Source organism: Cotesia glomerata, linkage group LG6 (assembly GCF_020080835.1).
Source record: "Cotesia glomerata isolate CgM1 linkage group LG6, MPM_Cglom_v2.3, whole genome shotgun sequence".
In the NCBI taxonomy this organism is placed as follows: Eukaryota; Metazoa; Arthropoda; class Insecta; order Hymenoptera; family Braconidae; genus Cotesia; species Cotesia glomerata.
In genome coordinates, this window is record NC_058163.1 from 22,079,288 (window position 1) to 22,104,865 (window position 25,578).

At 28.2% G+C, this 25,578-nt stretch overlaps 4 protein-coding genes across 12 annotated transcripts; 1 reads left to right on the forward strand and 3 right to left on the reverse strand.

The window, feature by feature from the left end:
* Positions 1 to 1,578: 1,578 nt before the first annotated feature.
* LOC123267710 (PAN2-PAN3 deadenylation complex subunit PAN3) lies at positions 1,579 to 12,404 on the reverse strand. Of its 6 annotated transcripts, none has more exons than XM_044732510.1 (10): positions 12,286 to 12,393; positions 11,660 to 11,812; positions 11,406 to 11,530; positions 11,085 to 11,336; positions 9,795 to 10,164; positions 5,510 to 5,626; positions 5,187 to 5,426; positions 4,796 to 5,078; positions 3,404 to 3,758; positions 1,579 to 2,239 (listed from the first exon to the last, which is right to left on the reverse strand). In XM_044732510.1, exons 3-10 carry the CDS (start codon positions 11,481 to 11,483, stop codon positions 2,120 to 2,122), a joined length of 1,815 nt encoding a protein of 604 aa, XP_044588445.1. In that variant the 5' UTR covers positions 11,484 to 11,530; positions 11,660 to 11,812; positions 12,286 to 12,393; the 3' UTR covers positions 1,579 to 2,119. The 6 variants fall into 6 exon arrangements, with proteins under 6 accessions (XP_044588445.1, XP_044588446.1, XP_044588443.1 ...); XM_044732511.1 differs by lacking the exon at positions 12,286 to 12,393 and adding an exon at positions 12,056 to 12,245 and having other exon boundaries at positions 11,701 to 11,812; XM_044732508.1 differs by lacking the exon at positions 12,286 to 12,393 and adding an exon at positions 12,056 to 12,245.
* LOC123267711 lies at positions 5,832 to 8,318 on the reverse strand. 3 transcript variants are annotated; one of them, XM_044732515.1, is made up of 3 exons: positions 8,109 to 8,318; positions 6,272 to 8,025; positions 5,832 to 5,898 (listed from the first exon to the last, which is right to left on the reverse strand). In XM_044732515.1, the coding sequence occupies exon 2, from the start codon at positions 7,642 to 7,644 to the stop codon at positions 6,490 to 6,492; it is 1,155 nt and encodes a 384-aa protein (XP_044588450.1). In that variant the 5' UTR covers positions 7,645 to 8,025; positions 8,109 to 8,318; the 3' UTR covers positions 5,832 to 5,898; positions 6,272 to 6,489. The 3 variants fall into 3 exon arrangements, with proteins under 3 accessions (XP_044588450.1, XP_044588451.1, XP_044588449.1); XM_044732516.1 differs by having other exon boundaries at positions 6,272 to 6,461; positions 6,706 to 8,316; XM_044732514.1 differs by having other exon boundaries at positions 5,859 to 5,898; positions 6,161 to 8,318.
* Positions 12,405 to 12,773: 369 nt separating the features above from the next.
* Positions 12,774 to 14,436, forward strand: LOC123268170 (DNA-directed RNA polymerases I, II, and III subunit RPABC5). The gene is made up of 2 exons (XM_044733066.1): positions 12,774 to 12,993; positions 14,223 to 14,436. Exons 1-2 carry the CDS (start codon positions 12,899 to 12,901, stop codon positions 14,329 to 14,331), a joined length of 204 nt encoding a protein of 67 aa, XP_044589001.1. The 5' UTR covers positions 12,774 to 12,898; the 3' UTR covers positions 14,332 to 14,436.
* Positions 14,437 to 16,038: 1,602 nt separating this feature from the next.
* On the reverse strand, positions 16,039 to 25,366 carry LOC123268173 (proton-coupled amino acid transporter-like protein pathetic). Of its 2 annotated transcripts, XM_044733071.1 has the most exons (7): positions 25,143 to 25,366; positions 22,552 to 22,597; positions 21,552 to 21,622; positions 20,881 to 20,985; positions 20,646 to 20,796; positions 19,343 to 19,464; positions 16,040 to 17,163 (listed from the first exon to the last, which is right to left on the reverse strand). In XM_044733071.1, the coding sequence occupies exons 2-7, from the start codon at positions 22,552 to 22,554 to the stop codon at positions 16,176 to 16,178; spliced, it is 1,440 nt and encodes a 479-aa protein (XP_044589006.1). In that variant the 5' UTR covers positions 22,555 to 22,597; positions 25,143 to 25,366; the 3' UTR covers positions 16,040 to 16,175. The 2 variants fall into 2 exon arrangements, with proteins under 2 accessions (XP_044589007.1, XP_044589006.1); XM_044733072.1 differs by lacking the exon at positions 25,143 to 25,366 and having other exon boundaries at positions 16,039 to 17,163.
* Between the last annotated feature and the right edge of the window lie 212 nt (positions 25,367 to 25,578).

The window sequence follows — 25,578 nt, forward strand, 5'->3', positions numbered from 1 at the left end:
ATTGGTGCGTGCCGGGATCGAACCCGGGTCCCACTCTTTCGAAAAGCGGGCACCGACTAGGCTATTGCCAGTCTAATTTTTTAAAAATAATTTTTTTGAAAAAATTTATTTGTTAAAAAAAAATTAAAAAATTCTTTAATGACTGCTAAATCTAATTTCATCAAATTATAAAAATAAATTTAGCAGATATTTAATAATTTTTTGAACAAATAAATGATGGCAAAAAAAATTGACAAGTAGAAATTTTAAGAAATTAAAAATGCAATTTTTTGGAAAAAATTTGTTTTGTGGCGGTCATGTGACCGCTGACATTAAAATTATTTAAAAATTAGTAAAAATTTAGTTAAAATTAAAATTATTTTGTTAGACATTTAGGCTACAGTTAAGATTTGAAATTGTAAAATGTAGTAAATTCAATAGAATAATTTAGTTGTAAACTTTCAGTTGTAATAGGATTAAGTTGTAAATATTTGTACATTTTAAGATCCGGAGCCTTTTCTCTCCGGCTTGTGGGTTTTTCCCATGAGTTTTTTCCCAACAACTTTCCTCAAACCTTTCCTGTTTATTACTCTTTTTTCTATGTGCAGTAAACCCAAGCGATAGAGGACCCGAGGTCAGCATGGCCAGCTGTACTCTCGGGCCCGCTGACGTCACGAAGGCTTATTGCCCCTTTGCACTTTTCTCACACTTTTCTATTTCCCGAAGATTTCCTTCGTGTCCCTTCGCAAATCTTCGGGGCCTTCTACCCCACTACTACCCTTTAAACTTCGACTCTGATACCCAAAGTGCAGTAGTGGACACCATTATTCCGACCTAACTCCCCGTCCTGAGTGCACGTGGCTCCGGGTGATATATTTCTGTCGTGAATCGTTACAATATACATAGTAAATTAACCTCACGTTTACTTATTAACAGAACCTATCACCGTACCCATTAAAAATCCTAAAGTTTGATAAAAAAAATTAAAAAATTCTTTAATGATTGCTATACTTAATGTGATTTAATTATGAAAATAAATCTAGCATATAATTAATAATTTTTTGAACAAATAAATTATGGCAAAAAAAAATTGACGTAAAAATTTAAAAAAAAAAAAAATGCAATTCTTTTTAAATAATTTTTTTAAACAAATTTGTTTGTAAAAAAAAATAAAAAAATTCTCTGACTGCTAACTTTAAAGTAATTTAATTTTATCACCAGCTTTTATTTATTTTATAATTTTGACACTTACTAAATTATCGCTACAGGCGATAAAATTTTTATTTAAACAATTTTTCTGAATTTATACTTCATTAGTCAGTTAATTGACAACATATATTTGCGTGATAAATTTTACAAGCAATCGAACATCAATATACTTCAATTAATACTCTTAAAACTTAACAATTGCCTGTAAAACTTTTAAAACGAACCCTATAGACTAAACTTTTCGTTTAACGACCATAAAAATGATTATCATTCACGCGAGTTATTTTTATCCGAGTTATTATTTCCGGGTTATTTTGTCCCAGACTATAAGCCTTAATAGAACTTATATTTGATATTATATGACGAGGACAAAAAAATAAAATAAAACAGTTAATGAAATGTTTTTTTTATTTTTATTTTTCTCTTCAAAAATAAACATTTTGAAAATGAATGTTTACGAGTTCGTGTAGTTTCCTTAAAATCTATTATCTAAGAGCTGCATTGTAGACATACACATGACATGCCTGATTATTTATTTATTGTTTTAGTTGATTGTTGTTTGCAGTATCCCAAACAGCGGAACTGTTAGTAAAGATTGACACCAAAACCGCTTGGCAATTAAGATCATTGTTAATTTATATTACAATTAATAATTATACCTGATTTCAAACTTTACCTGTATATTATGCCATTCTTATTAATTACTATTTGTGTGTTGTATTTATTATATTATTGACACAGTTTTTTATTTATGAGATTGATATTTGAAACAATTTTTTTAAATTACAGTACCGCTAATTGTTTATTTTATCACATCGGTACATTCCGTAGATTGAAACCTGTCATTTATTTTTTTCTCTTTATTTATTCTTCATTATCATCAACTCCCTTTTTTATTTTCTTATCACTAATATTTATAAACACGCTTACATTAGACGACGGCATCTTTAGCGGCCTGAACGAGCTCATCAAATGAATTCTCCAAGCATTGTCTCAGCTCGGCGTAACTTACAACCAATACACTTTGCTCGTCACGCGACATTAGACAAATCTAATTAAATAAATAAATTCTTATGATTAAATATTTATAAATGTGGCCAGGATTTTTTCTTTAATTATAAAATAACAATTGTTAAGGCTAAAATATTGGTCTTAAAAAAAATTTTTAAATGAAAATTGTTCAAAATTTAATTGTCTAAAAAAAATGTCTATTATGAATGTTAATTTTTTTAATTAAGGGGGAACTGTGACGGTCGAAAAAAAAGTGATTTTCGAGAATTTTTTTGACAGGGAAAATAAAGAAATTTAGGGATCGGATTTTTTTTATTTTATTAAGGGTACATTAAAGATTATTACCCTAAATTTTTATTAAAAAATATTTAGTTATTACAAAGTTATTAACAGAACATATTACAGAATTTTAAAAATTTTTTTAGCCGGGTTAAAACAAAAAAAAAAACAGTAAAAATAATGAGAAAATTTTCAATCAGTCGGCATTTTTTTGAAAATTAACATTTTCATAACTCCGTAAGTGCAACGATAACTACATCCTTACTGATTAGAAAGCAGTTTGAGTTTTTATTTTCAGATGATCCGTTTTTGAGTTATCGATGCGACCATGGAGAGGGAAATTTTTTCTAGTGTTCTTAGAGATTGTTAATAACTTTGTAACAATTAAATATTTTTTAATAAAAATGTAGGGTAATAATCTTTGATGTGCCCTTAATAAAATAAAAAATCCGATTCCCAAATTCCTTTATTTTCCCTGTCAAAAAAATTCCTGAAAATCACCTTTTTTTTCGACCGTCATAATGGAGTTCCCTCCTAAGGCAAAAATATTGGTTGTATAAAAAAATTTTTAAATAAAAATTGTTCAAAACTAAATTGTCTAAAAACAATGTCTCTTATAATTTTTTTAAGACCAATAAAAAAGACGTACATAAAAAATGAGAATTTTTATAATCTTCAAAAATTTGAATCATTAATTTTTAATTAAATTTGAATGTGAATTTTTTTAAATTAAGGCAAAAATATTGGTCTTGAAAAAAAAAATTTTTGAAATAAAAGTTTTTCAAAATTTAACTATCTAAAAAAAAATGTCTCTTATAATTTTTTTTCGCAGGACCAATATTTTAGCCGTGAGATTTAAAATTAAAATAATTTTGAAATTTTAGAAAAAATCTTGGCCTTATTTATGGACAAACATAATACTGACCTTGTCAGGAGACCCGGCATCAAGTTTATTAAGACAGGACACGACGTGTGCCATATCGAGCCAGGGACGATCGTTAGGGGTGACTTGGTGAAAAACGTAGTCTCTAAATAACTTCAACATATACCGATCGCCGGTCTCGGCCCATGTTAATTCCATATTAAGCTCTGGCCTTTCGTTGATAGTCGCGAGTTTCACCAGTAACCTGAACAGTCGACCATTCTCGAGCTCTTTAGCCAGCTCGTTCTCATGGACGTCAGCCCGCTGCTGGACAGCGTCCAATTGAGTGTAAAAACGTGCTCCGATCATCGGCATTAGATCCGTTACACTTTTTCGTGCTTGATCTGACAGCAAATATCTATTAAATCAATAAATTATTTTATTAATAGCTGATTGTTTATTAATAATGATAGAGATTTATTTTTAACGTTTCAGTGAGGCAAATCTATTTAATGAATAACTAACTAGCAACCTTGCAGTCACTATGTGACCGCCGGGACTTGTGAACTATGAATAAATAAAATTTTGCTTTATTAAATGATGAATTTTGTTAAATTGCATTGTACTTTTTTAACTATTGACATTTTTAAAGATATAAGCTCATCCCGATGTTACACTCATCAAGAGCTTTCATTTGAGTACCCACATGCATTTTCATATATTTTTCATATATACATTTATATAATATATATAAATATATGAAATATATGAAAAATTGATGTGGGTACTCAAATGAAAGGTCTCGATGAGTGTAATGTCGGAGTGAGCTAACATCTTAAAAAATGTCAATAGTTCACAAGATACAAGAACATTTCCTAATTATTGATATTTTTAAAGATGTAAGCTCATTCCGACGTTATACTCATCGAGAACCTTCATTTAAGTACCCACATGCATTTTAATATATTTTTCATATATATATATATATAATATAAGTATATGAAAAAATTGATGTGGGTACTCAAATGAAAGATCTCGATGAGTGTAACATCGAAATGAGCTTATATCTCTAAAAATGTTAATAGTTCACAAGATGCAAGGTCATTTCTTAATTATTGATATTTTTAAATATATAAGCTCATCCTAATGTTACACTCAAAAAAAGCTTTCATTTGAGTACCCACATGCATTTTGATATATTTTTCATATATATAATATATATAAATATATAAAATATATGAAAAATTGATGTGGGTACTCAAATGAAAGGTCTCGATGAGTGTAATGTCAGAGTGAGCTTACATCTTTAAAAATGTCAATAGTTTACAAGATACAAGGTCATTTCTCAATTATGTACCTAGAGATAGAGATTATCATTGAAATACACTGACCAAAAAATTTTGCTTATTCTCTTAACAATACAGATTACTGATTATTAATTATTAATTAACTTACAGAATAAAATTACGGAGATCTGTTGAATAAGAACGTGCAACAAGTTCAAGTGACGCTTGAATATTATCACGATGGACGGCCAATAAACTGCGGCATGCTAATGCTAATACCAATTTTCCAAGAGCAATAAGATCTTCTTGCTGATAATGAAGAATAAGCGACAATGGGTTCGCTGCGTTACCGTCGAATGTCACGACATCGGGTACTGCTGCGCAACTTAAACGCAAACGATTTCGTGATGTCAGTAAAACTTTTGTTGGATCTAAACATCGATACGCTACTCCTGTAATTTAAATTTATAATTTTTAATTTACATTTAAAGGATTTTAGATCAAATTTAAATTAATCTGAAAATTTTTGAAATTTTTTTTTTCCCCTTCAAAAAACATACCACCAGAATGTATAACTCGTAATGCAGCAGTTAGTTGTATTATATAACTCCAAATAACGCTCTCTGGGAGCATGCTGGAGTGTTGTTGCCGTAATATTGTATTTTTCGTATGACTGTATGGCCGTGGGGCATTAGGGTCCGAACAGAACGGATCAGCGTATCCGTTTAACTCCGTCCCTGAGAAATGTTTGCTGAGAAGTGTCTCGGCGCCAGGATGATAGTCGTACACAAATACGATAGCTGTAATTTATTTGATAACTTGTTAATATCAAGTTGATCTAGATCAATTTAATTTCATTGAGATTGACGTTTTTTACACTCACAATTATCGCCAAATGCTTTTGTTGTAAAAACTTCGAGAAGTTGAACCACGTTTGTATGAGATATGCGCTTCCACATGTCTACTAGTACCATACATTTTGTATTGCCAAGTCGAAAATCTGTAATCAATTTTTTTTTTATTATTAGTAATTAAGGGAGTATTCTAGTCTAGAGGTCTGAATTTCAAGCGTTTTTTGGCAATTAATATAAAAGAAGCAGTTAATATTTTTACTATATAATTTTTTATCATTTGTTTATTGATATTTCAAGAATACAAAAAAAGTACATTTCAAAAAAAAAAAAAAAATTTTTAAAAAGATATAAGTCCTTGAAGTAGAGAAAAAAAAAAAGGCCGTGTCCTTGTGAAAAGGATTTCTCCCTTTGTATCTATCTGAAAAAAAAAAACAATGCCAAATTATTGATCAGTACAAATGTCATTGTCGCACAAACCAACAAAACTTGAAAAAAAATTTTTTTTCACAAAATGGCGGCTGTTTAAAAATAGAAGTCGATTTTTTTACTCATTTTTCAACTTTCTCCAATTTTTTAAAAATATTACAAATTCGAAATTTTCAATTTTTATTGGTTAGTGCGAAAGCGAGATAATTGAAGAATATTCATGCTAAATTTCAAGTAAATCAGCTGATTAGAACCTAAGATATCTGCATCACCGTATCGAAAAAAGTAGTTTCGAGAAAAACGCGTTTAAAGTTTAACGTTCAGTTTCAGGCAGCGTAACTGATAAAATAGTACGGATAACTTACATTCTCTTAATCAGCCATCCCAGCTTCATACATTGGGCCTTTCTCTACTTCATATTGACTGTTTTCAGTATTTCTCTCTGTATAACGAGCAGTTCTTTCTATTCCTCTTTTGGAGCATCTGAAGCTCGTACCTCAGACCGTTCAATCCTTACTGCGTTGCGCCTAACAGCAAACCCATGGGATTCCAGACCTATTTTTATTCTCATTAGACTCATTATTTATAAAATAGGATAAAAGCCTTCATTGAAAATGCAAACTGCTAAACAATTAGCAATCTCAATTGTCTGGGACCCGGCATGGATATGTTCGGGTGCAAATGTCCATATTAAAGAGTTAAGTGACCCGTTGTTATTTTGAGTTTCGCTGCTCAAGCAACGTTCTAATAAAGAATCATCTGATAAGCATTCGTAAATAGGTTTCATAACTTTTAAAACCTTATCAGTTAGAGGTGGATTTTCATGGTGAAAGTCATCCTCAGTTCCTTCGGCCGCTGCTTTCTGCCACTTGCACCAGCTGTCTGGTCCAGGAGGGCAATTCATGTGCTGAGGCTTCTTATCAGTTGAAATTTTATGCAAGTACGTGGCCCATATTTCTCGTTTCATATCTTCAACGGATTCAGGATGACGACGGATAGCTAATCCGTAGTACGCAGACAACTGAGTGATTACTTTATCAGTCAATTTACCAGCACCCTTACCACCAATTCCACTATTTTCTTTTTTTGCCTTCCGGAGACGCGATCCCATACGTTTTTGGACGTGTCCAACACATTCTTTTTTAATAACAACAGGGTTACTTTTGTAAGGATCTATATTAAGAATACGTTTAAAAGTCTTTGAGTCGCCATCTCCGATATACTTCACATATTTTACTCCATGCTTTTCTTCGGATCTACTAAACATTTGCACCACTGCGTCAACTTCCATCTTCCCAGCACTTCCTTGATGATTTATTGCGCAAGAATCTTCGTGTTCGTTATACCAGTCTTCATAAGGACTGATGTCGTCTTTTTTTTTATTCTTCCAATAATTGCACCTTTGGCAAAAACTGGACTTCACGACTGTGTCTATAACTTTCTTACTGTATTTACCTACAAGTGTAGTGACTCCAAAAAGTGAATTGAACCCTCTCTTTTTCCACGTTCCATCGCCGGAAACTGTAAAATGTGTAGGGTCCGCATTCGAATCTGAGGCTGTAATTAATTCATTCTCTTCTTTCACAGCTTTAGAAATTATCAAGTTATAAATAGTTGACGCAGCCAAATGTAAATTATCAAGACAATTATAGTATGTACCAATAGCCAAACCGTGTCTAATATCCATAATACTACAGAATATATTGATACCTTCTCTCCTAACTCCGATGAGCCTCATAGCAGTCCAGTAACCATTCGACGATTTATTTCAAATGCTTTATTTACAAATGGGCATGACTGAATATAACGTGTATCTTTGCAGCCACATTGTACTCCAATTTTAAATCCTAGTCCTCGTGCAGTTGTCCGAGAAAATGAAATTTTTTGCTTACATGTAGCACATATTATCATCAGTGCAAGAGATGAAAAAACAGAACAGAATTCCAATATACAATAACCAAAATTATAGTCAATGAGAATTTCATCGTCATTTGAACTCTTCAACTTTGCAGCTGATGCACTAGTAAAAGATAAATCTTCTTCCAAAGTATGTTGATTACCGCTGAACTTCCGTTTTCTTGGTTTGCCTGGACGATGAGGACTTTTCCTCGAACCTTTTCTATCCATATTAGAAGAATCAGCAAATATTCACTTTGATTTTAAAAGAATATCACAAGAATGCACGCGTAACTTCTCACTTACTTATACTTCTTCACAGCTTCGAGGTTTACATGGAACTAACTCAAACTAAAAACAAATTGAGTATAGATTCTTGTCTAATACGTTACAATGACCTTCAGACTATTGATATAGTAAACTAAAAGTATATGACAAGAAAGAAAGAAAGCTATTCATACTCAGGTAGCCCGGACCGCCCGTAGTCTATTGTTGCAGTCGTCCGCTCAACCCGGTCTAGTTGCCACGACAATAAAACGGCTGTAACTTTGAAAATAATTTGAATTTTGAAAAATCCTTTCAGGGAGATATTTTTGAATATCTAAACTATCGAATTATGAAAAAAAAATTTTTTCATTTTTTTCAAAATTCTAGACTAGAATACCCCCTTAATTATTTTTTATAATTTATATATTTATAAATTATCTAAAAAAATTTTTTTTATCAATAAATCATCAAAAAAAGTTTTTTTTAATTAATAAATTATCAAAAAAAAATTTATAATGAATTAATTGTGAAAAAAAAAAAATTTTTTACAATTAATAAATCATCAAAAAAAATTTTTTTAATTAATAAATTATCAAAAAAAAATTTATCATGAATTAATCGTGAAAAAAATTTACAGGTAAAAGCCTAATAGATGATCATGTACCAGTATATGATCACTCCATGTATTTGTATACCTATATTTGTGAATATAGATATACAGATACATGGAGTGATCATATACTGGTACGTGATCATCTATTGGGGCTTTTACCTTAATAAATTATCAAAAAAAAAATTAGAAAAACGGTTCACCCTAAAGGCCATCCCTGCAATTTCCCGCTAATTCCATTCTTGGGCACTTAAAATTGTACTTATGACATTTTTGAGATTTTCGAGCCCAAAATATAATTTGTGATATTTTGAGCTCGCTGAGTTCAAAGAAACAATATTTTTATGCATTTGAGCTCTCCCAGCTCAAAAGTCTGATAGAAGTTTCATAGAACACTATTTTTGGAATTTTCAAACCGCAATAACTTTTGAATGGATCAACCAATTTTCACGCGGTTGGCGGCATTCGACGCAGTTTTATCATCCCCATGAGTTATTTTCAGGTTTTAATTGATCGAACCAAAAATTTCGAAGTAATCCCGAAAAAACATTTTTTTCGGTTTTCTTTCGTTCACGATATCTCTCGAACGAATCAACCGATTTCGACCAGCTTGGTGGCGATCGACGTGGTTTTTCAAGCTCAAGGGCGGATTAGTTTTTGAAATTGATCGATAAATCCGTTTAAAAGTTATTCCAAAAAAAATTTTTTTCTTATTTTTTTTGAGATTTTTCAAAATTTCTCAAAATCTATCGGTCCGAATTGGTTCAAATACACAGGAAATCTAAGTTTGAGGGAACTCTTTAGAACGCCGTTTAGTAGATTCTGATCGGTTTAGTCGTTCAAAAGTTATAAGAGAGTCACACACACACACACAGTGACAACATCGCGGGGGTAGTCAGGGAAGCTTCCTATGACCTTAAAACGTCGAGATATGATGAAAACTCGATTTTTGCAAAACGGGGTGAAAACAATAACTTCCCGATTTTTGAAAATCTTCGATTTTCTTAGCGGGAAGTTAAAATTGTAAATAATTAATTGTAAAAAAAAAAAAAAATTTACAATTAATAAATTATCTAAAAAAAATTTTTTAATCATAAATATTAATTAAAAATTACCATGGACACGACGTAGACAATAACGAACTCCATTTTTCAAGCTAGTAGCTTTATAGGTAGAAGTTTGGTACCCCAACACAGTCGAAGCGGGTTTATGAATCGGCTCCAATGGACAAAGCTCGTGGTAATTATCAACCTCCGTTGGCAAGTCGGGAAATTGTGCTGGATTGGGCTGGCTTAACGTCAGCGAATTTTTGTGGAGGATATCCATACGTAGATTGGTGCTCATAAAAAAACTCGAATTTACTTGGGGAGGTGGTGGCGTGGACGGTGCTGATGTACTGTTTGCTGCTGGTACTTTTATTGGTTTCGTTGCTTGAAGGTGTCCTGGTGTATTTGGATAAACATATCCTACCTGACTGTTGCCGATCTTTAATCACACCAATAAATTAGCGTTCAGTAATCTGATTAAATTTTTGCTTAGTTATTTAAATATCTAGAAAATTAATGATACTAAAATTAGACATCTAAAAATTTTAATAAGTAAAAATTTTGTGTCCAGGATAGTCATATGATAAAATGACCTTGTATCTCGTGAACTACTGACATTTTTAAAGATGTTAGCTCACCCCGACATTACACTCATCGAGACCTTTCATTTGAGTACACACATCAATTTTTCATATATTTATATATATGTATATATGAAAAATATATCAAAAATGCATGTGGGTACTCAAATAAAAGCTCTCGATGAGTGTTACATCGGGATGAGCTTATATTTTTGAAAATGTGAACAGTTAAGAAAGTACAGTACAATTTAATATAATTAAGAAACGACCTTGTATCTTGTGAACTATTGATATTTTTAAAAATATAAGCTCATCCCGATGTTACACTCATCGAGACCTTTCATTTGAGTACCTACATCAATTTTTCATATATTTTATATATTTATATAAATGTATATATGAAAAATATATCAAAAATGCATGTGGGTACTCAAATGAAAGCTCTTGATGAGTGTAACATCGGAATGAGCTTATATCTTCAAAAAAGTGAATATTTAAAAAAGTACAGTGCAACTTAACAAAAGTCATTATCACATAGTGACTGCGAGGTTGCTAGTTTTTATTAAAAAACATATTTTTAAAAATTGCACTCCAAATTTTTTTAAAATTTCTACATGTGAAACTTTTTTTATTTTAATTTTATAAAAAATTTTTAGATGTCTAAATTTAGTATCATGAAATTTTTTTTAGTTACTCCAAAATTAATTACAGTAAAATCGTTTTTACTCAATCCGAATTACACATTTAAAATATCAAATAAAAATAAAAAAAATCTTACGACTTCATTTCCATCATCAGCAACATTGTCAGCAGTATTATTAACATAAAAATACGTCGTTCCTCCGACATTCTCCTGGGAATGATATGAATTAGCAAAAAGATTCGGCGAGCTGCTGGTGCTACCAGCTAACCCACGTCCTGGCACAAACTCTGGACTTGCTGTTGCTTTTTTATTCGACTCCAGAGACAAGTTAGACAGATGTTTCGTCACAACATTGGCATTAAGCGTCGTAGCTGGACTTTGGCGGTTCTAAATATTTACAATTAACATTTAAATTTCGATAAAAACATTTAAAATAAACCCAAACAAAATAATTACCATATAAGTAGCAAGCTTTGACTCCAACGGGACGACATTCGCCTGCGGTGAGTAAGTAACAAACATTGATGGATCCATATTGTAACATCTACATTTACCAATTTATCAACTCACTTCTTTAGCTCCTATAAAAAATAAATTAATTAATCACAATAATAATAAAAAATAATAATTAATATCTTGTCAATAAAAACATGGTCAGAGTGAATCATAAAACAAGTAAATATAGATTGAAGTAAAGTTATAAAAAGTACGTTATTGAAGTAACAGCAATGGCAGCTGATTTTGACAATACCCCAGTAAGGAAAAAACCAAGTCACAGATAACCTTGACAGTTGAATTGAGAATTGGCAATTGGTATAATACTTTTCACGTCATGAAAATTATCAGTTTTAAAATAGAGTAAACTGGAAAAAAATTCACACATTTAATCAAAATTTTTTTATAATAATTAATATATTAATTATTAAATAAAAATGATTGAAAAAATTAATTAGCAGATAACTACGCGACAAATTTATAAGGTACGCCGTCAACATAACCCATGAATCTGTCAGTGACGTCGCGTCATTAATAGGCGCGAAAATCCCTCAAAAAACGCGGGTTTAATGACATTTTATAAATAAATATTATCCACACTTATGTCTTACATAATAAATCAACATATTTAACGGGTTAAGTACACGATTTTAAGTAGATTTTATATTTGTTATCAAGACAAAGAATCTTCTGACCAGCAATTACAACTTATAACCCATCCAGTGTTTATGGTGTTCTCCCTTCTTTTTTCTTTCATAGTCTCTAAACTTCTAACCTCTCACTCTGCTCACCACACTTATATTTACTCTTCTCTGTTTATTTTATATTTTCTTTTACTTACTTGTTTACGTATTTATCTTTCTCTTTTTTATTTATATATATGTCAAGTACTCTATAGGTACATATTTTCTTTGTGCTTCGATCCAGTCCACCGCTTTGTTTCATGTGCTTCCGGTTTTACGGACACAACGTCGTCGCGTTTAGTCACTTTTTCACGCGCGGTACTTTTAAAACAAACTAAAATTTTACAATTTATTTTTTTTGCAGTAATTAAATTTTCCTTGGCAAAAAAATTTATCTTGGAGAAATAATAAGAAAATTTTATAATTTTACTTACTTTTTTTTTGTATTTACATAATAATTTTTATTTCTTATCAATTATTAAATAAAATAATTGATTTATCTCACGCATAAATTAATAAAATTAATTAATATTTTCATTCACTTTATTATTTAACCTTAATCGGAAAATAAATAATATTCAACTGGAAATAGAATAAATATTTTATCCGCAAGGTGGCGCGTCAGTACTCCTACATGACTGTCGCGTAAATAATGCATTTAAAACTTCCAGAGCATTCGATTCGCACACACGCTTCTTAAAGCTTAGTCGGTGCTGTATTTTTGTTGTTTAAAATAATATTTACTGCAATTTTTAATTATCAAGCGACAAAATGATCATCCCAGTTCGTTGTTTCACTTGTGGAAAAGTTATTGGCAATAAATGGGAAGCTTATCTGGGTCTTTTGCAAGCTGAATACACTGAAGGGTAATTATAACCTTAAATATGACATTTTTTTATGAAATTCCATGTTTTGAATATTTAATTTTTTAAAAATGAGATAACAACTAAATGAAAATTAAGTTAGCCGATATTTAAAATTTTTTTTATTAAAAGAATTATTACAAAAAAAATAAAAAAAAAATTCAATTTTAAAAAACTTTAAAAACTGTAAGTGCAATTTCTTAAAAATACTAGTTAATTAATATTTAATAATTAGAAAATAACTGAAAAAATTAACAATGTCGGCTAACTTTACTATTATACAACTAAATATGACATTAAAGTTAGCAGTCACTCAACCTTTTTTTTATTTTTTTAACAAATAAATTTTTTCCAAAAAATTATTTTAAAAAAATTACATTTTTTATTTTTTTTTAATTTCTACATGTCAATTTTTTTTCTAGTTTTTTTTTGCCATAATTTATTTGTTTAAAAAAATTCTGCATCTAGATATTTAAGATAAATAATGAAAATTAAGTTAGCCGGCATCTAAAAAATTTTATAATTTTTTTTATTAAAGAATTATCACAAAAAAATTTTTTTGATTTGTTAAAAACTTCAAAAATTTTTAGTGCAATTTTTTAAAAATATTTTTTAGTTATGGTTTAATAAATTAAGCAAAATAAAATAATAAAAAATGTCGGCTAACTTTATTATTATAAATAATTATGACATTTATTAGCAATCACTTGATCATTTTTTAATTTTTTTTTTTCAACCAAAAAATTATTTTTAATAAATTACATTTGTCATTTATGACTAAAGTCAGAAGTCGCTTGACCATTTTTTAATTTTTTTTAATAAATAAATTTACTCCGAAAAATTATTTCTAAAAAATTGCATTTTTTATTTTTTTAATTTTCTAAATGTCAAATATTTTTTTCTCATTTTCTTTGAAATAATTTATTTCGTAAAAAAATTTTTTAAATTATAAAATATCTGCTAAATTAATTTTCATTTTTGCATGTCAATTTTTTTTTACCATAATTTATTTGTTACAAAAATAATTTAAATTGAATAAATATCTGGTAAATTAATTTTAATATTTTTTTCTACAATTTGTAATAAAAATTTCTAAAATTGTCAAATGTCAGCTGATTTCAGTATCAATTTTTAATTGACATTCATTATTTCTCCGTTATAGAATTCAAAAATACACTATTTTTTTTAAATTAATTATTAATTTAAGTATAAATTAATTTTATTTTTGACAGCGATGCATTGGACTATCTGGGATTAAAACGCTACTGCTGTCGCAGAATGCTTCTCGGCCACGTGGACTTGATCGAGAAATTACTTAACTACGCTCCACTTGAAAAATAAACACTTCTATTATTCCGACATGTAAATAATTACTTATAAGCTTACTTTTAAAAAAAAAAATATATATATATAAAACTAAAAAAAAATTTTTCTTATACATTATATCATGGGAAATTTATTTCAATAATAAAAATAATAAAAATTCACTAGCATGATTATTTTATTTAACTTATTTTAAATGCAAGTTTATAATCTCATTAAAATTCATTTTAACAATATTAGCATTCAATAATTATTTTGTAACAACGTAAAAAATAACGCTTATTTACAAAATAGATTATTTAATTTAAAGACCAGAATTAATGATTTATTTCATTGACTAATTTATAATTACTTTATACAAGGCACTTAATTTCGGCGAGATATTGCACTTACAATTTACCAAATTTTTCTAGTAGCCTCTGTAAATTGGACAAATACATTAAGTACAGTTCAATTAATTAAGGTCTAAGTATTTTCATATAAATTATTTAAAGCGTCAACTGTATAAAAATTCAAGTCTTAAAAATTACATCAATAAATATAACAATATTATCAATTTATCTCAAAAAAAAAAAAAAAGAAAAAAAAAATTCTGACTAAAAATAAATTTATAATTAAAAAAAAATCAATAGTACACCACCATAGCCAGCAAAAATCAATTAATGTAAATTACGAAGTATTTTAAATGTTATGAAGATTAATTAAAATATGTAATAGTAATTACTTAATAACTAAAATAATAACTAAGGTCATTTTTGGATAGCGCCACTTATTTTATACTTAATTAAATGATTTTGAGATATCTCATTATAATTTAAACTTAAAAAAAAAATACCTTCGATGGTTAATTTCGAACCAAATACAAGCCCGATAATGATAAAATGAACACGATGATATTTTTATAAAACTAAAGTTAGCAGACATCTGTCTTTTTGTGGACTTTAACAAAAAATAAATTAATATTAAAAAAAATTTTTTTTACAATAATAGATTTTATCACCTCCCTATTCTTTTAAAAATATTTTATGTGTTGAAAAAAAAATCCTAGAATCATATCGACGTTCTAATTAGCAAATTGTCTAACTCCATTTTAGAGAATTTCCCATTAGTACGAAAGAAACAATTAGTTCAAAATTTATTATCAATTTAAAAAACCATTTAATACCATTAATATCTAATAAAGGTATAATATTTTGGTTTGAATTATTCAAATAATTTATAATTGGACTATTGCTACATCAAAATGTTAAAAAATCACCCTCTAAAAAATAAGGAGTTAGACCATTTACTGATTAGATCGTCGATATGTCATTTAAAACTTCAGGATAATTATGCAGAAGTGGGGTTCGACCTATTTTTGAGTGTAAAAAATCGAAAAATTGATCTTTTTGAACACTTTTTTTGTCAAATTGTTCTTCACGGCAGATTTTTAATAAAAATGATAAAAAGTATGAAAATTATTTTTTTTTTTCCATTAGAAACTACAAAATTTTTGATTTTAAGTGTTTTTTAATGAAATAGTGACCATGCAATTTTTTCTGGTTATTGAAATATTTTTTTTCTTAAAGAGCGACAAAAATAGAAAAAAAAAAAAATTCAGAATATCATAATTTAAAATTGAAAATTTTTTAATTTTCAAATGAAAATAAAAAACATTAAAATATTTAATTTTCATACTTTCTATCACAAATTCGCCGTGAATAAAAATTTTCAAAAAAAAAAAAAAATCTTTCGATTTTTTATTTTTTTTCACTTTTTTCTAAAATAGGTCGAGCCCCACTTCTGCATAATTACGAACTTCAGCATCATATACTTTTATGATCCTAATATAAAAATCTAAATGAACTTTGAATTTACACAGTTCAAAACATTTCTCTGGCGATGCTTTGAATAGCAGAGGTGGTACCGAGAATCAGCGCGGTAATTCCAATCAAGGTGACTAAAATATTTTTGTAAATTATCCAATTGAAGCGACCGAACCCGACATTCCAGTAGGTGATAATTTCGATGCCTACGGGAGCAAGAAGTCCAAGCAACGAGAAGCAGAACGCACCTACAAGTTCAACGAGCGGTCCGATTTTTGGGATAGCGATGGCTAGGAGGACGCAGATGGTGACCATGATAGTGCGCATGGTGTACTCGGCAAGCCGAGGTCTCTTGGGGAAGCGTTCCTTCAACATGGTCCAGCCAATGTCAATGCAAACGTAGAATTGGAGCCCGAAGGTGAAGAAAACCGCAAGCCCGATTAATACTTTTACGACCTGGGCTGGTACCAAGTGGATCGGCAGGTTTGAGGTGACCACCGCTTTTACCCCTTCCCCGTACCTCAAAAATCCAAGGAACCCGAGGAGGATGTAGATGAGGGTCACGAAAGACATTCCTCGGTTAAGTACTCCGCAAATTCCTACAAAGTTCTGGGGCGTCTTCATGTTGTTCTCCAGAGGCATTATCACTCCGATAGCTTCCATCGCGAATATTGTCACTCCGAAGAACTGGGGGAAGTCGCCGAGCGGTCTGGTCAGCACCTCCGGGGTTATTGAAGGCAACCCGTCGACCAGGTAGTAGAAAGTTATCGCCAGTCCGCAGCCCATGAACAGGTTCGCTACCATCGAGAACGGCGCCAGGTACTTCAGATCCGGCACATAGACTAGCAATGTCAGCGGAATAAATAGTCCGGCTACCAATGTTCGCATAAAGTTGTCGCTTAGTTCCATTTTTGGATCTATCGGAATTCCTGCATGCTGGTCCATGTAATACTTTATTACCTGGCCGAAGTTTTCGGCTATTATACAAGCGTACGCGCTGCAAGTTCCGAAATATGTTATCAGCAGACATATCTGGATGGTGTACCTGGAGAAAATAAAATAAATTTAGTTTTTTTTTTTATAATTAAGAAATTTTTTTTTAAGGTAGTTCTTTCCCAACCTATAAGGTAAATTACCCAGTACTTGAACACTTATAAAAATAGCATCAGTACTTGAACAGACTTTTCGAATTGTTATAATACAAAATCCGTAAATTTATTATGAGTAATATGCACATATTATAATTATAAAATGATACAGTAATTGATTTCTGTAAGTTTTTTCAATTATAAATCAAAACAATTATATTTTTATTAACTTAAAAGTTGACATGTCGAGAATCACCGATAGATGCTATTTTTTTCATGAAAAAGGTACTAAATCGTAAACCGAACAATCAGTCAAAAAAAACAGTATATCATCATTAGGGATAGGTATACGGTCAGTAGGAAAAAAGTAGTAATTAGGTGTAACTTAGGTGTAAATTAGGAGTAAATTTGCTACTTGCTACTTGTTACTTGCTACTTAATATTAAAAATACATTAGAAATAAACTCTTTTTAAGTTAAGTAAGAAAAATTGTACCATTTAATAAAATAGTCTTTTCTAAATAACATATATTTTTTGCAAAGACATAAACTATAATTTTCATGTTAAATTTTAGCGTTTAACTATACCTCCAAATTTTCAGAGCGGTACCCAGAACTTGAACAGGCTGGGCCGTATAATTTTAACAGCATTATAATCTCTAATAGGTTTATAGATAAGTGATCAGCATTGTGATTAATATTAATTACTGCAATTTAAATAAGTTTTATGTCTAAAAATGAGTGTAGTTAAAAATTATTGAACGTTTTGAATTGAGTTTTTTGATTTATAATTGAAAATTTGCTTTGTCATTCATAAAAAATGTAATTAAAAAATTAAATACAAATTTTTTTCATTTAAATGAACATATTAATTATTCACAGTATGATTTTTAATATTATTCAATAATATGTTATGATTCTTTTGATATTTCGATAAAACGTTGAAAATTTTTGGTGTGCCTATTGCCATATATTTTATTAGTTCAACTACTGCGGCTTGTCAGAATTGATTGTTCAACTACTACTCCTTTCATAGTCTATTTTAAAAACGTTGTTAAAATATAAATAATCAATTATCTGCGTTATTTTGCGCTTCAATCAATTCAAAATTGTTTATATTTTCATGAAAATCACTAATTTGAACGAATAATTACATCTTTATATATTAAAAGTATGGTCAAATAAGTTTTACTTTAAAACCTGTTCAGCTACTGGGTACTTTACCTTAGTATAGTTTTCAGAATTTAATGAATAAGTTTGTAATAATTAAAACTGAGTGGTAATAAGTCACTACAACATCCCTGGTTAAAAAGAAGAATTCAAAATGATTTAAAATGTTAATTTTTTATAAAAGAAAAAATCAAAAAGTATTAAAAATATTCCGAAGAATTAAAATTTGACTTTTAAGGTAACTAAAATTTATAATTAATATTAATATTTATAATATAGAATATTTATAATTAATACTAATATTAATATTCTATTAAATATGAAATCACTATGCTAGCTATAAGTCATCTTGTTATAAATCAAAAAAATTTTTTTTTATATACTAACTGTTGTATTATTAACCCTGTTAATGGCCCCTAGGCTGTTGGGTTTGTTTATTTAAATAAAATAAAAATAGATATTAAAAATTTTTTTTTAAACATTCAAGTGCAAATTTATCTTTAAGGTAGTTCTTTCCCAACCTATAGTTTATGCTACTGCTGTCTTTTTCATTCACTAGTGTCGCTTCTTTTACGAGCTATTGCTTACTTACTTCCACATATGACTTTATTTGTTTATTTTACTAGTTTACCAATGATTTTTCAAAAACTATGTGGTAGGGAATTCCAGAATTTTTTAGGGTAATTAAACATGTATTAATCTAAGTAATATTAGTTTTTCGTGAAATTCTTGAAATTTCTTCAATACAAAAATAATAAAACTTCGCGGTTTTCTCTCTCTTTTTCCATACCGCCTGTGTAAAAATGTCATTTCCAATTGTAATTATCTTTGGTTACAGGTGGTAAATCGTCTCCAAATTTTAACAGCATGTGCACTATGCATTTAATTACTTATATTATAAATTTGGAAGATTTCTTAAAATTTTGCTCGCACAACCCAACTACCTTAAAGAGAAAAAAAAAGTTACCTGGAAAATTTAGAAAATTTACGTCCCCATTTTGGTCCAGTAGCAAATGCATTTTCCGCAATATCAGCAAACCCCATTTTCGTTCTGTGTGTTTTGTGATATAGTACATGAGCGCATTTTACCTGGAAATCAATAACAAAAGGTCAATAATTTTTACATACCATTTTTTAAAATTATATTTAATAGATAGAATTAATTTGTCGGTAATTAATATTTATAATAATCTTTCATTAAAAATTAAAAAAAGAAAATTTCTTATCGATCCAATAAATTAATAAATAAAAAAATCAATTAGTTTAATAATTTGTCAAAAGTTTAAACAATTAAATTTGGTATTTACTAATTATTAAAAATTATGATACATATATACTAATTATTAGAAATTATTATAGTAAAAAAAAAAAAAATAGTTTATTTAAGAGGAATTTTCTTGATCCAAAAAAATGATTTTAAAAAGATTGTCTTGATTCTTTGAAAATAATTTAATTCTTAACCCGTAGTGGTCACTCTTTTTAAGAATTTCGTAGTGGTCATACTGGGTTTAGTTGACCCCATGCACGGAAAAAATTGTTGCTATTTGCGTTCTTTTCAATATTTTCACTCGAGCCGTACATGAGAGTAATTCTTAACACTTCCGTTGAATAATTCAATCGTTTTAAAATTTTTTTTTTAATTGTTTAATTATAAAAAAAAATGCGAGAAAGTTAAATTTCGAAAAATTTGACTTTTTTTATTAAAAACTTAATTTTTTGAGATAAATGAAAATGACTTCCAAGTTTCTACTCCAGATATCGCATACTTTGAAAAAAAAGTGGTGTCATGTCGAGCTTTTCAAAAAGTATATTTATTTGTGCAATTGAAATCGTAAATTTCCATGAATCTCAAAAAAATCTTCAAACAATAATAGATGGTACCACAGATACTATTTTGAATGATATCTTCGAGGCAAGAGCAACTCAAAAATTGCCTGGGGTCATCTGGACCCATAATGATCACTATGGATTAAACAATAATAAACTAATCAATTTTTGCCCTCAAAACCCTGTAGGGAATGCAAAAATAATTAAATCAATATACAATAAATATAAATTATTTTTAATTATGTTTTCTTAATAAATAGAGTAAATTTTTCGTTAACTAATATTTATAATTATCTTTAATAAAAAATCAAAAAAAAATTTTTTATCAATTCAATAAATAATTAATCATAAATATAAATAATTTGAATAATTTATTCTCGAGGTCGCGAGTGATCTCTGACTAATTAATAATTAATAACTGAAAGTAATTAAAAAAAATTTACCAAGATATACGAGCAGTGAGTGCAAATAAGTGAGACGAAAATAGTTCCAAAGATACCACCAATCAATCCAGAGCTTTTGAAGGCATAGGGCATAGCCAGAGTTCCAGTACCCAAAGCTGCCTTCAATAAATGTGTCAACGTATCGCAATCTCTAAAAAAAAAAAAAAAAAAAAAAAAATTATCAATAGTAAATAATAAATAATTTATATTTTTTTTCAATGCTTATAATACTTACGTAGTTGGATTGTCAACTTTGCGCTCAGTAAAGGGATTGAAACTTTTGTGATCGGTTAATGGAACTGCGACCTCCGGGTCTTTGGCTACGACCTGCACTTTGTATCTGCCAGACAAAAGATTTATTATTATTACTGATAGCGCGATCAATCGATTCATCATTTAAATTTATTTCCTACCAAGTTCTGAGACTTACAAAGTAGCAATAATTTTTTTATTAAAGAAAATGTTAATGATTTTTTTTTTTTTTTTTTTAACATTAATTATAACGCGGGAGGATCAATTGTAACAAATATCAATCAATGTACATTTACAGCTAAACAATTATCAATTATTTCAATAAACTATGCAATTATTGCGCAATAGATACGCATATCTACGTGCAGTTAACTAGCACGATACTCCACTCTATCCTTGTTCTACATTTGTATGTTCAGCATTTAGAAAATATACGGTATTAAATTAACAGAAGAGAATTTTTGTTTAAAATAAATTGCTGACAGCTAAATTCTTCTAAATGTTATTTGAGTCATCTAATTAGATAAATGACAAGGGAAATTAAGAATTAACTCATTTATAAATTATAAGCTGGGAAACTACATCAAAAGTACCTACGACAATTATTGTTATTATTACTATTATTAATATTATTAAATTATTAATGCTACGTACTTATTTGTTAATACCTCATCCTGAGGTAAAAACGTGTGCATCTCTGTCGGCGTTTTATTCGTGCTCTCAACCTGGAAACATGCCAAAAAATATTTATAAAATATTTTTTATTATATTTAATTATTGTAATTTGTTCAAAAAATTTAAAGACCTTTTTTATATTAATAAAAAAAATAGTAACCTTGCGGTCACTATTAAATAATGACTTTTTTTAAATTGCACTGTACTTTTTTAACTATTGACATTTTTAAAGATATAAGCTCATCCTGATGTTACACTCATCAAGAGCTTTCATTTGAGTACCCACATGCATTTTCATATATTTATATATATAAATATATAAAATATATGAAAAATTGATGTGGGTACTCAAATGAAAGGTCTCGATGAGTGTAATGTTGGGATGAGCTTATATCTTTGAAAATGTCAATAATTCACAAGATACAACGTAATTTCTTAATTATTGATATTTTTAAAGATATAAGCTCATCCCGATGTTACACTCATCGAGACCTTTCATTTGAGTACTCCCATGCATTTTGATATATTTTTCATATATATATATGAAAAAATGATGTGGGTACTTAAATGAAAGGTCTTGATGAGTGTAACATCGGGATGAGCTTATATCTTTAAAAATGTCAATAGTTCACAAGATTCAAGATCATTTTTTAATTATGGATTTAGAGATAGAGCATTTTCGAATGCAGCCTAAATAAATAAAAATCTATTTTATCATATAAATACACTGGTCACAAAATTTTACTTATTCTCTTAATAATATAGATTATCTTTGATAAGAAAAAAAATTTATTTTTAAAAGTTTAATAAATTTTTTTTTTAAGTTTAAATAATTTTTTATTGGTTTAAAATTAAAAAACTTATAAAAAATAATTTTTTCAACTCAAAAAAAAATTTATTCAATCAAACTTTAATATTAATATTAATTTTTAAGGTCATTTAATTTTTATTTAACAAAAATAATTCTTTTGGCACTCACCATTTTGCAGTATTTGATTGTAGTTAAAATCTCTCGAAAATTTCCACTGCAATCAGAAAAAAAATCATTAAAACACATGACATTTACATTTTGACATCTCATTTATATTTTAATAAATATTTATATTATCCATTTAATTAAAGTATCAAACTAATAATTAATTACACTTAACATTGAAAGAATACAAGTGTTACAATGAATGATAACAAAAATTAACTCCGATACATAATTATCTAAAACAAACTTTGTCCGATAATTTATATTATTCCGTGACACCGCAATTTATCCAGCCGCAAAAACCTACATAAAATTACATAATTACCAGGCTGTGTATAATATTAAACATCCTTAACTTTTTCACACACAATGTTTGTACATAAAATCAAAAACAATACATTGATAATTTATCTCTTATTTTCTTATCAGCATTTTATTTTTTACAATTGTTGCAAACAATTATAATCGGTATCACTTTTATTGTTAAAAAACATAAATACATTTGTAAATCACGATTTGTAACAAACCGGACACGCAAGAAGATAAGATTATAATATTAATATTTTTTTTTTTATTTTCAATAGGTGAATAAATGTTTGCCAATATCGTTATATAGTAATGAGGCAATTGCTTGAACAAATAATTAAAATTTAAAAAAATGAATGAAAAAATTCAGCCGCCGGAATTAAATGGCTCTAATTTATATTTTACGATTATGATTCAATTAAGTGGAAAGCCTTGAATGAAATTTAATATTTGAGCAATTGCTCTTTCTTCTTTTAATACCAAACCTAATTATTCTCTATTTATAGTCGCCCACACATTTTTCTCCAATTCACGCTAATCTATAATTCTTAAAAGCTAACCATTTTTACATACTTGACTAATTTTTTATTTTTAACACGTTAATTTATTTCAATACTAAAATTTTTAATTAAAATTAAATTATAATTAAAAAATAGTTTTTTAAAATTGTGCGTGTAATTTTTCAAGATTTTTACAAATTAAAATTTTTTTTTAATAAAAAAAATTTTTAAATGTCAGCTAACTTAATTTTTATTAATATACCGTGTCACTATTTTATATTTACTTAAAAAAACTTACACCAATGTGAAGAAATCAGGTCATTAGTATTTAAACAAAATAATATTAAAACAGGTTTTTGTGAAGAAATTTTAGCTTCATTTCTTCAGGCAAATAATCTGATAGTTAATTTTTTATATACATTTATCAAAAAACTATTTGTTTTTATCAACTAAGTTATCTATTGATAAATTTAACAATTAGTTACAAAATTATTTTCAAGGAAAATATATTGTATAATTAGTGATAATATTCATAAATATATTTATTCCATCTACGTTGAGAAACTAAATATTTTTTTGATATTTAAATTAAATTTATTTTTTAAAAAATTATTTCTTCCTAAGAAGAAATAATTTTTATAATTATTAAATCACGAGTTATTTTTTTTTCAATGATTTTTTGTCCTTAACATATGACTTCATACATGTAAATAAAAAAAAATAAATAACATATTTAAATATAAAAAAAGAGTCTAAATTTGTCGTGTTTAAAAATAACTACAAATACATTAATTCAAAACTATATTTTTAAAGACCTGAAGATAAAATTTTTTTTTTTCAATTTTTATACAATTGTAAAAAAATTTTGTACTTCAAAAATAATTTTTATTTATCTAAAATTTTAATAAATCAAAATTATTTAAATTTCTTCAATTATTTTAACAATAATTAATAATTTTAATAAAAATAATTTTTATTAATATTTATCTAAAATTTTAATAAATCAAAATTATTTAAATTTTTTAAACTATTTTGACAAAAATGAATAATTTTGATGAAAATTCTGAAAAATAAAAATTTCTTCAATTGTTTTAAATATTTACCTTACAAAAATAACAATATATTCTTAAAAAAATGACTCCATCACTAAAAAATTTGGTAATTACCGCAAGTAGAAAACTGATAAAAAAAAGATATCACAAAAAATAATTGACTCCGATAATTAGATGTCAAGTCAAAGTTTACCCGATAAGCTCCCTAAGGTAGTAATTAAATTAACTTAATCAGAATATTTCTTCCCGACAGATAAAGACCTGGTGAAATTTAGCAACTGAAATATCAGCAAGTATTACATCATGCGACGGTGGTGCTTGATTTCAGTCACATAGATGTCTAGCACACATATTTAAATGCAGATATAACAGTACTTGCTACTTCAACCGTGCAACTGAATCTTAAAACTAATTTTGTATTCTGTACTATTTCCCCAGTATATATTTATACTGTATACTATGTATTTATATATACATATGTAAAGTATCGTGTTCATTGCACTCTTTTATGACGCCATCATATGTATGTCTTTTTAAAATATCCACGTGGTCAAAGCCGCTGCATGAATAGACGGGCATGAGCAAAAGCATGTTAGAATCGGGCGAAACACGTGAAAGCCCGACACCAACCTCAAAATATTTATACCAAACCACCTATGCAGTATTAACTGTATTAACAATTAAATTAAAAAATTTTAATTTTATTAGAAACTATTTTTTTATTTTTTTTTCTTACCTGAGACAAACTCGCTATAGCACATCACTTGCAACTGAAGTTATGTTAATTAAAATGTCTTCTTGCTAAAATACCGGCTGTGACTGTTCAGTATTTTATTGCAAAAATAAAAATAAACTTTTATTATAAATAAATGTCCAAGCCGGCACACCGACACGCGTGTAATTATTTTAGTAGTCAGCTGCCAGATGTAGAAGATTCTATCCTAGGTACGCGTACGTGGCAAGAATTAAATACGGACTGATCAACCGGTTTAATAACACACGATATAAGATCGGTCCCCTTTCCCGCCTTAGCCCACACTTACTACACTTTCATAACCTTACATTATCTACCCCACTCATTATTTTTAGCTCTTATATTATACTCCCACTTATGCTCCGAGTTAGACTGAGCATTTCAGAACTACAGTTCATACTCCCCACTTGTTTAATTA